Source organism: Sparus aurata, chromosome 9 (genome assembly GCF_900880675.1).
Source record: "Sparus aurata chromosome 9, fSpaAur1.1, whole genome shotgun sequence".
NCBI lineage: Eukaryota > Metazoa > Chordata > Actinopteri > Spariformes > Sparidae > Sparus > Sparus aurata.
Window position 1 is genome coordinate 1,248,574 of NC_044195.1, and position 17,019 is coordinate 1,265,592.

Consider the following 17,019-nt stretch of genomic DNA (forward strand, 5'->3'; position numbering starts at 1 on the left):
AACCAAAGTGCCTCACGATATTTGTTCAGCCATTCACAAACCCACCATGGACCAGTGGACAAGCCATATGTCAAATGTCAAAATGAAGAAAAAGGTATAGCTGTATAGTGTTGTTTTGCACATTTCAGTGTTGCAAGTTTTTTCCAGCAAGGGATGGCAGCTGAAAAATACACTGTTTGTGTATATTATAGCCCTCCTTGTTCTCTTTTTTACCTTCTCTCCCTGAGTAATGCCTCCTTCCTGACCTCTTGCTCTGCCTGTTTGGCATGCAGTAGTGTCATTTTGGCAGCATTTTCATCCTCCTGGGTTTTGGCATAGCGCGCTGCTCTGTCAGCTCGATCCTGCATGAGAGAAGGGAAAAAGGTCTAACAGGATAGATATATGATATAAAGTATGTCTGCATTGCTTTAAAGGGGTGTAACAGTTCAAATAGAACTGGTAATCTTGTGTGATTACCTCTATTACCTCATTCAGGCATTTACAGAACCTTACCTTAAAATCCTAGGCATTTTTTGTGTTCGGCAAATTCTCATTCCATTTTTTTATTATTTTTTTTTTATTATAGAACAAACCAGATTTTTGATACATCGCTCATTTTTGGTTTTGTATTTTTACTAGAGAATATGGTTCAAGATAGAAAAAAACATGGTTAAACGCCAATTAAATGACAAAATAATATTGTCATCTGAGACAAACAATGGCTCAAGTGAAAAAAAAGAGGGCCATACTTTTTTTGGTAAATGAAGTACATAATCACACACAAATAAAACAAACAAACAATTCACACATAAAAAGAAAGGAGAAGAAGAAGGATAAGGAAAAGAAAAGGAAGATGGGGTGGTTTCCTCAATTAGAAGACTAAGATTGAAGAGAGAAATTTTGTCACTGAGCCATTGTGTGCTGGAGCTTTAGGTGACTTCCAGTTGAGAAGAGGGAGGCGTATTGTTGGTAAGGAAGTAAAAGCAAAAATGTCTAATTACATGGAGGTTTATCTTTTAAAGTTATCTGGACATCCAAAAGAGACATTTACATTTATGGAACATATGTGGGTTTTTTTTGTAATATATTTTATTGATTTTACAAAAAAGCAAACAACAAACCATACAGCAAAGATACAGCCAGCATGCTAAACATAAATACGCTAATTCTCATACATTAATTGCATATCGTACAACATACAAAATATTGTATAAAATAAAAAAAATGACATGGGCACTATACTGAGAAAAGTAAAAGAGAGAGCAAGTAAAAGCATTATTGCCTTATAATACATTATTTTATAATACATAATATTATACAGCCTTATTGGTAAAGGCAAAATATGATTGCAAATCAACAAGATCAGGTAATTCAGAAAAGGTTGCCAGACACTATAAAACAAATCTTCATTGCCCTTTCACGTAGCACTGAGGTGTACAATAGGGAAAACCTTGAATATTTCCCTGTACCACTGTGTGACCGAAGTGGGTTTTTCTTTTATCCATTGAAACAGAACACATCTCCTCTCCAAAAGAAGTTGACCCATTAATGTCCGCTGTCCTGCAGATAATAAGAGCTGCCCCATAGGTATATTCCGAGGAAATAAGACTACTTCCAGCTTCACTGTTTTGTGGAAGACGAAGCTGAGCTCCTTCGTGATATCTTTCTAATATTTGGCTATCAAGGGACACGAAATACAGTGATAGTATGTACCTACCTCTTTTTTACAATTCACACATGGGGGGAAATCTGGGGATTTATTTTGTTTAGAAAGTGAGGGATTGTAGTCTGTGTAATATCCTATACTGGCTTTCTCTGAGTCTATTACAAGTAAACATTTTCTTTACAGATTTAAAGGCGTCTGACCATGCGTTGGCATCAAGGTCAACCTCAAAGTACCTTCCCCGTGACTCCATATACCTGCTGGCAATGGCAGGATTAACAGAATATAGTTTTTGCATAAAACAGGGAAATACATTTTCTATTGTTTATGGCAGTTAAATTTAAATTAAAAAAGAACCTTTCAACTGGGCTAACTATTGACTGGTCCGTTGGAAATATAAGGTTAGTGTTAAGTGGTAAGTGATTAACCCGGAGAGTATGCTTAGCGACATCACACCAGATCTTAAGCGTACTAAGCATGATGACATTATCTTTAACCTTGGCAGGAAGTTTACTCATTTCAGTTAAAATAAAGCGGGGGGGGGGGGGGGGGGGTTTCTCCTGATGAATAAAATGTCTGAGCCAGCCTGATATTATCCTAGCATGATAAGCCCAATTATACTAAAGTATGTTGGGGGGAAGGGCCTGACCCCCCTCATCTGATGGTAATTGTAGAGTCTGTTATGAGCCTAGAGGTCATAAATGTTTCTATTTGTCTGTTTTTAACATCTCTCTTTTACCTGAGTGAGTATGAGTGTGTGAGAGATTGGTTGCAGGTTGCCCCAGGGAGCTGATTGGCTGCTACCTTGGAACCGGAAGTTTAAAGGCTGGCTCCGCCCAGTTCCTGCGGGCTCTCCTCCATTGACCCAGACTGCCAGCATGCATGATTGTGGAAAATGTGTTTGTTCATAAAACTATTTAAAAACACTCTTTGCTGCTGGTGCTTGGAGGATGGGAAGAGGGGAGTCTCACACTCTTGTTGCACCAGGATTTCCCCTAGGCCCTGGTCGTACAGTCTTCATTTTTAGTTTAGGTTTCTTCCCATGCCATATAAAATTTGAGAGAAATCTTTCAATATCTAAATTAGTTCTCCTTGTAATCTCAATTGGCAACATTTGCATTGGATATAATATTCTAGGGAGCACATTCATCTTTATTAGGCTAATCCTATCCATCCATGACAGAGGGAGATTGAACCATCTGTTAAGATCACTTTTAACTGCTGCCAGGGTTGGTGTTAAGTTTAGTTTATACAGCTCTTTAATATTTGCGGATACTCTGATGCCCAGGTAAGTAAAGCCTGAAGGTGACCATCTGAAAGGTAAATTAACCAGGGTTGCCTGGTCCCCAAAGTTCACAATGGCATGGCTTCCGACTTGCTATAATTAATTTTGTACCCTGAAATCTGACCAAACTGACTAATGATTGATAAAAAGATAGGAATAGAACTTTCTGGGTTAGTAATAAACAGGAAAACATCGACAGCAATCTCCCAATTGAAATAAAACTGCAGACATACCATGGTGGCTCCTAATAGCTTCGGCCAATGGATCCAGTGCAAGTGCAAATAATAATGGTGACAGGAGGCAGCCTTGTCGTGTACCTCTACTCAAAAATATCAGACATAGAGCCATTTACAAAAACTCTAGCAGTAGGAGATCTATATAGAAGTATAATCCATTCAATAAACCTCGAGCCCAAGCCAAACCTATAGAGAAAATCAAAAAGATACTCCCACTCTACTCGATAAAATGCATTCTCAGCATCTAATGAAATGGCGAGGACCTTTTTTCTTTGTTTTATGTGATTTTTTTTTTTACATTCAGGAGCCTGCAAACATTGGAAAAAAAATATCTATATTTAACAAACCCTATCTGGTCTGGCTTAACTAAAACAGGTAGCACCTCCTCCAATCTTATAGCCAGGAGTTTCGATATTAACTTGCAGTCAACCCCAAGTAAGCTTATCGGTCTGTAAGAAGCACATTGATCAGAGGGCTTACCTTTCTTTAAAATCAGAGCGATGTGGGCCAGATTTAGAGTTGGTGGGAGCGTGCCTCTTTCAAAAGATTCAATAAACATGTTGGTCACAGGTTCCAGTTTTAAAGTGTTCAGTTGCAGTTCTGTCTCTAAGTGATGGTATTGAATAAAGCCCTGTTCGGCCCCTGGCTAAATGAGCAAGGAGCCTAATAGGTTTATTACCAGATTCAAATAATCTATGTTTAGCAAAGAATATTGCAGATTCTGCTTTTTGGGTTAGCAGTTGATAAAGAGCAGATTGTGACGCTTCTAATCTTTTAAAAACAGATATTGAAGAGGTAGCTTTAAACTCTCTATCTAGTGTTGTAATTTGCTGTTGGAGTTCTATCTGTTTTGCTGATGTACTTTTTTTCTTTGCAGCTGTGTACGATATTATAGCACCCCTCAGGAAGTCTTTACCTGTTTCCCATAAGGTTGAAGCTGAGACATCAGACGTATCTTTTGTAGAAATAAAAAGTTCCCATTGTGATTCTAAATGTTAAAAATGTAGGATTGCTAAGGAGACATGGACTTAGACGCCAGTGTCTGGATGTGGGGTCATTATAAGGTGGTAGAAGATCAATAGTGACTGAAGAATGGTCTGAGAGGGTACATGTGTTAATAGAGAAAGAGTTGGTCCTGTCTAGAGCTAATCTTGAAACAAATATATAATCAGTTCTTCAAGAGGAATGATGAGGACAGGAGAAAAAAGTAAAATCTTTCTCTTGTGGGGTAATAAACCTCCATGAATCAAACAGACGGAGCTCCCTTGTGGCTTTAGCCATCTTGGAGAGAGGTAGGGCACTAGGTGGGCTGTGATCCATCCCTGGGGCCAAAACACAATTAAAATCCCCTCCAATTATTATTAGTGAAGGACAAATAGAAGAGATATTGGCCAATAAGTGGCAGTAAAAGGAGCCATCAAAAGTGTTAGGAGCATAGATCCTTCCTATAAGAATATGTTCACCATACAGACACACAGTAACCACCACAAATCTTCCCTCTGTATCGCGTATGACGTTATCTAAATCTATCTATAAATACACGGAACCTCTGTCTGTCTGTGTGTGTGTGTGTGTGTGTGTGTGTGTGTGTGTGTGTGTGTGTGTGTATATGTGTGTGTATCTCAAATATCTCTGCGGATCAGGATCAGACTGACCTGAGAGTTTCAACATGGCTGCTGCGTGGTTCAATGGTGTGATATTTAGCATTTGTTTGAACTGCAGTGATACCGTTAATAAATTATTTCATAAATGCTTTACAAATTCCACGAGCATTGTCCACCGGAGCCACTACAGTCACGTGCGCACCAGAGCCAATCACTGCACACCGTAGCCACGCGCGCACCAGAGCCAATCACTGCAGAGCCCACCGCGACCCCCCACCTTAAGAAACAAGCAGATTTATACCTGCAGTGGCGCGAGCTGGACCGGGATTTAGCCGGCGGTTCGGTCCCGTTCTGTTCTGTGCATCTAAACTGACTGTTGTGGATTAATGAGATTAAACGAGTCCGGACCGAGTCTGTTCGGGTCTGAGGAGATCCGGAGACGCGCGGACAACAAAGTGGAATCAGATCTGTGGATGTTCGTGTGTAGCTAGCGGCTAGCTAGCAGCTAGCTGCTAGCTACACGGCCCACCTCCCGAGGCGACGGACCGGAAGCATCGGCACGTCCAAAACCGGACCTAGGGTAAATAATGTCCGCCACGCTTTTTCGCAAACATCGCCGCCACGTTTGCTTTGTTTCTGGTGCAGGAAGAAACGGAAAAAACGGGCTTTTGTCACGAAAGTGTCCAAGCAGCAAGTTTTGTGGAACAGGAAGTTGTGGGAGGGACCTAGGCGGATGATTGACATGCAACGACGGTCGGTGTGTGTGAGAGTTGAGAGATTTGTGACATTTAGCGTGTTTGGAGTGTGTAGTTAGTGTGCTATGTAGTGTTTGGTGTAGTGTGTTTAGTGAGTAGTGGAGTCGTTTTTTTGTTTAATGAGGAGAAGCTGAATGTGGAGCAGGCAGTGCAGCTCTTCATTCAGCTGGAAGGAGCACAGCCAGACCTGAGCATTGCCTGCATTTAAATGTAAATAGTTACATATAACTTTGTAAATTTTTTAAATGTATGCACACATTTAGATAAACAATTTATATTTGCATTATAAGTAAAACAATTTTTTTTTAAAAATGGATTGTTAAACATATTTGTGGTTAAAAAAATCTAACTTTTTCTACTCGGATTTCATGTTTTTTTTGTGATTTTAGGTCAATTGTGTTAACACAGTATGTCAAAATAAAAAAAATAACTGTACAGTCACACATGTGATGTTGTGCTGAAAATAATGACACCAAGTAAATAGCTTTTAAGATGAAATATAATGGCAAAATCAAAAATAGTCAAAAACAGCCAATTATACCCTGGAATATCAGATTTCACAACAAACCTAAATATCCCTGACGCCCCACCTTCAAACACAGCCTCATTTGGCCATCCTTGAAAAAGCTCCTTAACCTCCCACTTTTTTTATAGGAATACACTTTTCTTACGGGCACTGCACTAGTATCTTAAATGTCACATGTTTATTGATATATATAGTATTGCTACCCCCCCTACTCTTAGATTTAAAAGAAGAATAGTATGTTTGGCCAACCCAATCAAGTGTTCAAGATCAGTGAGGTGGGTCTCTTGTAAAATGCCACTTGTACCTTATCTTTTTGAGGATAGAGAGTATTTTACATCTCTTTACCACGTGATTGATACCTTTGACGTTCGGTTTAACAATTTTTTTTGTTACTCATAGCGTAGATTACTAGTCTGGCGAGAAAAGGAAAATGCTGAAGGGATTATTTACTTTGGGAGGTTAAAACCGAAACAACTTCCACATCTCATCCCCCCTCACACAACATAAAATTATTGACAGGCATGTCGATATCCTAGTATTCTAAATGAGATTAACATTATCCTTACTCTGCCACTCTGCTACACATCAACCTAATAAAATCAGAAATGATTGTAACTGCAACATGGTGTATAAGACACTTAACTGAGCCAATTCAGCTATGAAACCTTTTACAGTATTATACAGACTGAGCTTGCTGTTTCCTTCTTATCACACTGATATTCTGTTAAACAGAATAGGCTTCTTCAGTATCAATACAATAAAACTTACTCAGTCACCAATGGTGTGTGGTCATGTCATCCCACAGCAGACAAGTCACAGTCCAGAGGCATCCTTCAGATTATTCCAGTTTATTAAGAAAGTTATCTGCATCTCTCCGCGTTTCGAACCTTTGCTCTGTGCCGTTGTGGTTTATGGTGACTGTAGTCGGGTAGCGCATGTTGAAGCGGACTCCCTTGTCTATTAAAGCGAAACTCTCACCAAAAAGCAACCAAGGCTTTATTTGGGATTGAATATGAGTCAAACCTTTGTGTAAAAGCATAATTACGACGAAAGAGGCACTTTTAAGATTTACCGTAGTTTCGGTTTTGGGCACGTTAATTTTGAAAGGGAGAGCTAGGGGCATGATACACGTCGTCGTCATGGCAGGCAAAAAGTGTTGATCCCCGAGTGCGACCTGACAGGCAGGAGAGTAATGGTGAACCGCTCCTCAAGCGTGCCTGTCAGGTCGCACTCAGGGATCGACACTTTTTGTCTGCCATGACGGCGACACGCAGGAGATGCAGCAGCTAACGTGGGTAGTTCAAAAACCTTCTTTTTCATAAACTCTGTGTACACAAACAATGTTCTCAATGCTCTTGTTCATGAGTAGAGACCCTAGTGATGCTACGAGCAAAGTTTCATATTGTGTTGAGCCTTCTTAGTGTTCTAAAAATAGCGATTTTGATGCTAGCGTATCATGCCCCTAGCACTCCCGTTCAAAATTAACGTGCCCAAAACCGAAACTACGGTAAATCTTAAAAGTGCCTCTTTCGTCGTAATTATGCTTTTACATGAAGGTTTGACTCATATTCAATCCTAAATAAAGCCTTGGTTGCTTATGGGCGAGAGTTTCACTTTAAGGCCTGACACACTCCATTTAAAGGGCGACACTTTGCTCGAACCGCAGGAGACAGATCCTGATGAATAAAAATCCGCTTTCCTTTATATTCCAAGTTAGTTTCCCCCCTTACTGCTGCCATTATCCTTGGTTCGTCCCTGGAGTTGTGAAGTTTGATAACCACTGGTCAGGGACGCGCTCCCCGCGGTCCCAGGCTGCAGCGTACCCGGTCAATTTTTATGCGGCTTTAGTCTCGGGGCTTACCGTCAGGCCAAGCACAGTCGGCAGCCAGGATTAAAAAAAACTGTACTGGATGTTCACCCTCCATACCCTCTTCCAGATTCAGGACACGGATATTGTCCCGTCTGCTTCTGTTCTCCATATAGTCCATGCCATCAGCCATTTGCTTCATTTTTTTTCTGCTTCGGCGAGCCTGGTCTCCACGTGGGCTACCATGTCCTCCACATCCAAGACTCCCTGCTCCATGGCAGTGATTCGGTTGGACTACTGATGGCTCGGTCGCGAACGAATCAGTTCGAATGAACAACTCTTAAACGCGAACGAACTGAACTGATTCCCTGTTTCACTTCTCTCTCTTTTCTTCTTTTGTTCTCACAGACCAGTCGCTGTGTTGTTCACTGTTAAAGTATCAGAGTGGTGAGGAGGACTGAGAGCCAGCCAATCGTATGCTGAGTCTAGGACACTGTTGTTGAATTTTAGAGTGAATGAGAAACAGGAAAGCATAGCAACCGTTCCCAAAAAAAAAAACCCATTTCATTTCGTTTCGAAGCTCATCATTCTCATTCGGTCACTGATTCAAAGTCACTCGTTCTTGGCCAGCCGGCTTTAGGTGTTAGCTGCTAACTGTTGTGTTGTCTCTTAGTACACATAAACATGAAGTTGCAGCTATGTATTGGCCATGAACTAGTGTTATGTTGACCGTTAGCACGATCTTTTGAGAACGAGGAGCTGAGAACTGTGCATTACGTGATTCACCGCTTGTTCTCGTTCCTTCGCTGATTCCTCTCCTGTCGTTCTCGGCTAGCCAGCTTTAGCTGTTAGCTGCTAACTGTTGTGTTGTCTAAAAAAAACACATAATCATGAAGTTGCAGCTATGAATTTGCATTGAACTACAATGTTATGTTGACCGTTAGCACGACCGTTTGAGAATGAGGAGCAGAGAACTGTGCATTACATGATTCACCGCTCGTTCTCGTTCCTTCACTGATTCCTCTCCTGTCATTCTCGTTCAGTCAGTCACTCGTTCTTGGCTTGCAGGCTTTAGCTGTTAGCTGTTGCGTTGTCTAAAAGTACACATGATCATGAAGTTGCAGCTATGTATTTGCCTTGAACTACAGTGTTATCTTGACCATTAACACGATCGTTTGAGAACGAGGAGCTGAGAACTGTGCCGTTCGTTCTTGTTCCTTCACCAATTCCTCTCCTGTTGTTCTCGGCTAGCCAGCTATAGCTATTAAATGCAAACTGTTGTGTTGTCTAAAAGTATGCATAATCATGAAGTTGCAGGTATGTATTTTCTTTGAACTACAGTGTTATGTTGACCGTTAGCACGACTGTTTGAGAACGAGGAGCTAAGAACTGTGCATTACATGATTCACCACTCGTTCTCGTTCCTTCACTGATTCCTCTCCTGTCGTTCTCGTTTAATCAGTCGCTCGTTCTTGGCTAGCCGGCTTTAGCTGTTAGCTGTTGTGTTGTCTAAAAGTACACATGATCATGAAGTTGCAGCTATGTATTGGCCATGAACTAAAGTGCTATGTTGACCGTTAGCACAATCGTTTGAGAACGAGGAGCTGAGAACTGTGCATTACGTGATTCACCGCTGAACGACGTTGTACCGGAAGCGCGATTGAACGAACGAACGGACGAAAGAACTACATGAACAATTCATCATGCTGAACTGACAGACGGAAAATGAAAATCGACATCAAGCGATGAAATCCACCTCTAATTTTGGCTGGCTCTCTAAAGTTGTGGAAATTTTTTCCAGCATCACGGAAAATTACGAAAGTTTCTCCTCCATAATGTCGCTGAAACTTTGAGTTACCTCGTGAATCAGAGCTGTGGTTTACGTCGTCGGTGAAGCATCCTCAACTCGTGGTGGAGAGTTTGTTGTTTGGCTAGTGCAGCGTTAGCCTATTTACGTGACTGAATTTTCGTTTGTTTCAACATTGTAAACAATCGAAATGTCACTTCTCTTCCTGTCACTAGATCTTTCAGCAGTGTATTGATGTGGTAGGCCCGGAAAGGGGCACTAACTTAAAGTCCGTGTAAAGCAGAAATAAATTTTTGTTATGAGTTTGTCACACCACAGAAACATGTGTCATTGACCACTGAGCCGAATTTGAAAGATTTAAAAAACTGCCAAGTATATGAAATTAGGTCTCAAAATCATGGAAAAACAAGCACTTCTCTCTGCTGTGAAACGCTGGGGGCGTGTCAGTTAGAGGCTGGAACCACGCCCACACGGGAGGGGAGCCTCCTCCGTGTACTGTACAAGGATGTAACCTACAGTAACAATGGAAGCTAGCAGCATCATCGGATGGACCCAGCCCGACCTGTTTGAGCCATCACTGATAGTGCTCAGCATAGTTCCTCACAGTCCATGTTTTACATTACACACAAACGTAAAACCCCAGTCTACATATTTATTCCTTGTCATAGCTATATTGGTGCACATAAAATATTACCTGAAGATTATCATTGTGCTGTCAGATGGACTCCGCTCAGGGAATGAGGCCAAATCATGTCATGATTAAATGCAATAACATTTGCTAACATTACATGGGCATGACAGGATGCATGATGTAAAATCACTCTCAGGATTTGCACCTTCAGCAAAATGCATTTAATTGCCCAAATGTACATTATTTACAACATACATAAGCACACACTTACACTTAGAGCTTAGATCTGGCCCCCAAAAAAATCAAGCCTGACCCGACCAAGCCGAGCCCGTGCAGTGATGCCGGTAACGCGTTACTCTAATCTGATCACTTTTTTCAGTGAGGAGTAATCTAACTCGGTAATATTTCCAAACCACTAATCAGATTAAAGTTACTTATTCAAATCACTGTGCGTTACTATTATTTTTGTCATTTTCCGTAGTAAAACTATTTATTTTTGCTTTCTTCTTGCGTCTCAGGGAGTGACGGCACGTGCGCGATAAGTCACGTTTTCAGCATGAGGACACTCACTCACGTGTAAAGCCACGCAGCGGCACAAACAACATGGAGGGAGGAGATGGATGCGCCTTTTGTAGCTGGAAATACAGTCATTATTTTGAGTTATTAAAAAAAACCACACACACACAAATGCTTGATCAAGGGCCAGCACGACCGGCCCGAGGATGACCCGGCTCGCGGTCCCGGTCAGGTCAGGGTCGGTCAACGGACTCTTCAGCTATCCAGACTTTACCTGGTGACAGTTGCTGTAACTATCGGGGGTAAAGTGGACACTGCTGAGCCGGGTGATGGTGGTGATTTTAAACTCTTCACAGTAGCTCCTCTAGACAAAATCGATCCACCGTTTCGTTGTCGTCCTGAGGAAACTTAAATAAGATAACAGCGCCGTTATTCTGCACACTGTGGCATCCAGGAAAGACGCAGGAGCGATGTGGAGGAGACATGACTGTTTAGCTGACTGGTTGACTGGTTAGCTAGCTGCAAACTATTCTAAGAGATGCTATCCAACACTCGAGAGTGGGCGGAAAAATCCATCCATCCATCCATCCATTTTCATCCGCTTATCCGGGGCCGGGTCGCGGGGGCAGCTGCCTGAGCAGGGACACCCAGACTTCCCTCTCCCCGGATACTGCCTCCAGCTCTTCCGGGAGGACCCCAAGGCGTTCCCAGGCCAGCTGGGCGACATAGTCACACCAGCGTGTCCTGGGTCTTCCTCGGGGTCTCCTCCCGGAGGGACATGCCAGGAACACCTCCCGAGGGAGGCGTCCCGGGGGCATCCGAAACAGACGCCCGAGCCACCTCAGCTGGCTCCTCTCGATGTGGAGGAGCAGCGGCTCTACTCTGAGCTCCTCCCGGGTGACAGAGCTCTTCACCCTATCTCTAAGGGAGTGCCCTGCCACCCTGCGGAGGAAACTCATTTCGGCCGCTTGTATCCGGGATCTTATTCTTTCGGTCATGACCCAAAGTTCATGGCCATAGGTGAGGGTCGGAACGTAGATTGACTGGTAAATCGAGAGCCTCGCCTTTCGGCTCAGCTCTCTCTTCACCACGACGGACCGATACAAAGACCGCATTACTGCGGCCGCTGCACCGATCCGTCTGTCAATCTCACGCTCCATCCTTCCCTCACGGCGGAAAAATCACCGAAACTAATGCGCTGAATGTATTATACCACTTCCGCAGCAGGGCCGGGTTTATGCAAACGCAGCCATGATTTGCATGATTTCTGACCCGCCCATTAAATCCTGAACACAGAAATGTTGAAACACAGTTTGTGAGCCTAGCTCCAAAATTAAATTCTAAATGGTTGAATGGCTTTTTACATGTTTTAAGGAAATATATTTATGACCTTTTTAATGTGCTTAGAAGAAAATGGCTGAATTTGCTTTACACAGACTTTAAAGATAAATGTAACAAAATCATGCGGGAGCAGGAGCTCAGCGAAAGCACGTCTTCAGTCAGCCACAATCACGTGATTCCATGGAACATATTTTTGACATAGCATCTAATTGTGTCTGCCAAAAGCATGATCCTTTTACAAATCTTAAAAAAAAATGTTTTAGGCCTCTGTCATGCCATTGGGAAATTGATATCTCACTGCTGAAAAGACAGTGAATCATCAAATAGAAGCTGGTTTGCAAATAGCTGGTGGCAAACCAGCAGTGTAATATAGTCTAGGCAGAATTTCTGAAAATGTGCTCATTTAAAGTGGTGGAGGCATTTTGTGAATATTTATAATATACAACATTTCTAGTGGTATTAAGGGGTGCTGAATCCAAATCTGCTGTATATGAAGCTCAAAAATGCCCCAAAATGCCTCAAAATTGAGAAATCCAACATGGCCGCCGCTGCCAGGCTGAAGTCTACTTTTCAGTGTATCTTTTTGACTAGACAAGGTAAAAACATGAATTGAATGTGCTTTTCTAGGTTTTCCTACATGAGCAATCCGATGGCATATTCAGATCTGAGATATAATGTGAAGAAACTGCTCAGATATTGCAAAAATAGTTGTTTAGTGAATAACTGCTCAGCTATTATTTTTATTATTATTAATATTTTTTTATTATCAGGCTTCTTTTACTTTGTATTTTGTTTTGAGGTCAAATGTGCTGTAATGGAACCCTGGTCATCCCCAATATAACCCCAACCCACCCCCACCCACCCACAGAGTACATATCTTCTTGACTATGCAAGGTAAAAACTTAATGTGTTTTCACAGGTTTTCAAACATGGGGAATTTCACATCCTGTCCTGATTTAGATCAAATGTCAATAATCAGCTTGAAAGTCATACAATAGGGAAAAAGGTGGTCATAAGGGATAAATAAGTTGTCAATCAAAAAAGAACAAAATGCAGGATGATCCATAGGTCATGGTTTTATCCATTACAGTGACTTTACTCTTAATGCCAACTCTTTAAGTTTGCTTTTAATCTTTTGTTTTGATGTGCTGTACATTTTATGTCAGACCCCAGGAAGAATAGCTGCAGTTTTGATGCTGCTAATGGGTATCCAAATAAAACAATAAACAGCTTATTCACAGTCTTCTTCCGTGTTCTGGCAAGTGTTGTCATGTTTCCTGCAGTTGCATGCTTCTAATTAATCCATCTAAATGCGATGGATGCACAAGGAAGGTCAGTTCGTGCCGCGGCTACTGTCTCTGCCATCCATGCCTAAAGCCTGCAGGGAGTTCACTTCATGTGGGTGTACCAAGGGATGCCTCAGCCAACACTGCAGCTGCAGGTGTGTGTATAGTGGATTATCTGATGTTGAGCAATGTGTACAAGATTGTACAAATATGATAGACTGGTAGAGAATATCAGCCTTCTAGACTGCACACTACTACTTATTAACAGATTGTTGAACCCATAACCTGATAATTGTGAACCTCTAACTGAGGAAAAAAGTAACACAGAAACAAAATAAGTGTTTTGTGTTTGTAATTTTTCTATTCTGTTCTATTCTATTCAGAAAGAGTCACATGGAATGTATGGAAGCATGCAACTGCAGGAAACATGACAACACTTGCCAGAACACGTAAGAAGACTGTGAATAAGCTGTTTATTGTTTTATTTGGATACCCATTAGCAGCATCAAAACTGCAGCTATTCTTCCTGGGGTCTGACATAAAATGTACAGCACATCAAAACAAAAGATTAAAAGCAAACTTAAAGAGTTGGCATTAAGAGTAAAGTCACTGTAATGGATAAAGCCATGACCTATGGATCATACTGCGTTTTGTTCTTTTTTGATTGACAACTTATTTATCCCTTATGACCACCTTTTTCCCTATTGTATGACTTTCAAGCTGATTATTGACATTTGATCTAAATCAGGACAAGATGTTAAATTCCCCATGTTTGAAAACCTGTGAAAACACAATAAGTTTGTACCTTGCATAGTCAAAAAGATATGTACTTTGTGGGTGGGTGGGGGTGGGTTGGGGTTATATTGGGGATGACCAGGGTTCCATTACAGCACATTTGACCTCAAAACAAAATACAAAGTAAAAGAAGCCTGATAATAAAAGAATATTAATAATAATAAAAATAATAATAGCTGAGCAGTTATTCACTAAACAACTATTTTTGAGCTTCATATACAGCAGATTTTGATTCAGCACCCTTTAATACCCCTATAAATGTTGTATATTATAAATATTCACAAAATGCCTTCGGGGTTCTGATTTTGTGAAAACTGACAGTGTCTAATAGCTCACATGGTAGTCTTAACTCACATAATATACCAAGGTCTCCACAGCTGTAATTCTGTTAGTCAACAGCAAACTTACCTCATACTTTCTCCCTCATCTCAAACCATTAAAAATAGTTTTTTATGGTTTCAATACATAATAAACCATGAGTAAGGGGAGGTTAAGACGACCTGGAATAGATCAGCAGACCTCCCCCAATATTATAATTTTTTAAAGCTTACACCAACCAGGAATTTAAAGAATTCCACCTGGTTAGGGAAGCTATCCTGATAACTGAGCCTGTCTCCAGGGCAAGCACGGCCAACAGAAATTTTTGTTCCCAGATTCAGACTCTTTAGAATAAACTACATTTGACCTGAGGATAACACAACGTGACTTAAGACCTATTCACACAGGAATAGTATTTCCCGGGGACCTCATATAACTTAGAAATTACCCCCTTACATCAGTGTTTTATCCAGCGCATTTGCTGCGCAAGTAGAGCATGATTTCCAGCAGCCACATTACAAACGTAGTTTTAAGTTGTTTTGCTCACTTTCTGAATGTGATACAGTACAGTAAGAATGAACACACAACTGCAACAGATGCTTTGTGATTCGCTTGAATATGACAACCTTTTGCTGCTCTCAAATTTCTCTGTCATTTATATTCTCATACGTTCTCTATGTTTGTTGAAATATGGTCAACATGGTAACTATTACAAAGTACTAGCAGTCCCAAGGTTATCACTAATCCCAACTAGTGCTTTAGGCTAATTTAAGAAAACATACTTTCTTACTTAAATTCTGATATCCAATAGGACACTTACTTATGTATAGGTGTGTGAATTTTCTTCTTATTCAGACACTTAAATCAAATTTAAGACTGATGACTGCACATTTCTTTAACATTGTGCTCCCGTCCCCGTATTTAAAGGGCACATTTACAAATCTGACACATTTAAGTGTGTTTACAGGTCTTGCATAGTACAATGTCATGTGAAAAATGCGGGAAAAACCTTTTGTGGTTCTAGAGGAAGCTGCATGTTATTAAATAACCTGCCTCCTTCCATGTCAGTCACTGGTTAAGTTGTATTGTGGGTAATGGGCAAGGTTTTGAAAAGGAAGATGAATGTGTGGAATAAAAAAGGTGATATCCCTGGTTCTGCCTTATTGGTTTTGATCATTTATTTTTAACTGTCCAGAATGAGTCCACCAGTGTTTAGAACTGCAATGCTAGACCAGTGGACTGCTTTTCAGAAACTGCTTCCTACTTTACACACAATGCAAACTGAGTCACTGAGTGACATCACTGGAGACTCATCAAAAAAAGTTAAATACTAATGTCACTGTTGCTAACACTGCTAATGCACTGCAAAAATGCTAATGTTATATTCAGAGATGTTGAAAATCTGTGACAAAGACAGTCAAAGAAAATACTTAGGAGAAAGATGAGCTCACCAAGGCAATTTGCTGTTTGACTCGTTCCCTAGCAGCCTTCTCTTCTGCCTTCTCTCGGTTCCTTTCCTCCCGTAGTCTCTTGGTCTTCTCCTCTTCCTGTTTCCTCTTTAAGTCCTGCATGTCCTTCCCCACCTTCCGCCGTTCAATTTCCATCTTGATTTCATTCTAAATTGTAAGACAGAGGGTAGGTCAGGGGTAGAGAAAGCCACATGACATATATGCTCCAATCAATGTATTTGAGCAGCTTTGTATAAATAACGCAGTATTTTTTTCATTTTCAAGATACAATTGTAATTTGAACTTTGGTCTCTCCCTTCAGACAGTGATAACATTTTAACAAGACTCCTCCATTACAGCTGTTGGTACAAACTCCCATAAGGCGTACATTTATTGATGCTTGGGGATTGATCTTATGCCTAGATCAAAGTGACACATGGCGGAGAACAAGTGTCATTGCTAGTCTCAGGACAACACAATTAATTTGAGTGATTTTCATGCCCATTACCCACATTGTGTTAATAGCAAATTTACTCGTGCCCACCTGTGAACCCCTGGCCATGTTGGTGTTTGAATCAAGGTGGAATTTTGATTTCAGAGGTGGGGGGGACACAAGTATTTTTAATAAAACTCCAACTCTTTCAGTTCACTGTGTTTTCTAGTAGTTCTTCTAGTTTTCTATTGCTACTTTTAAGTTTACTGTTCCCGTTTTGGTTTGACTGGTTGTGAAGCATGTAGCAAAACATTATCACCCGATTCTGTGTTTAACCTTGTTAGTCAACTTCACTCCAACACAGTACCACCAATTTTACACTTATTTTTGGAATATATGGTAAACAGACCTCATTTTATAGAGGAAAAAACTTAGTTTCACAATTCTCATGAGTTAGGATGTATAAAATCACATTAGCAATTCGAGGTTTTATTGTATTTTTCCCTAAATCTTTCATTTTTGGTGTGTTTTTTAAAACAGTTGCAGCCTTTCAACATAAAAATAATACATGAAAATAAGTGTATCTCTT

At 40.9% G+C, this 17,019-nt stretch overlaps 1 protein-coding gene across 1 annotated transcript in view; it reads right to left on the reverse strand.

The window, feature by feature from the left end:
- Positions 1 to 17,019, reverse strand: part of ubxn4 (UBX domain protein 4) — a 137,342-nt gene that overhangs the window by 44,185 nt on the left and 76,138 nt on the right. Inside the window, exons 9-10 of the mRNA XM_030428494.1 lie at positions 16,001 to 16,165; positions 214 to 341 (exon numbers count right to left, since the gene is read on the reverse strand). Of these exons, the coding sequence (XP_030284354.1) occupies positions 214 to 341; positions 16,001 to 16,165 (293 nt within the window). The remainder of the gene's footprint in view (positions 1 to 213; positions 342 to 16,000; positions 16,166 to 17,019) is intronic.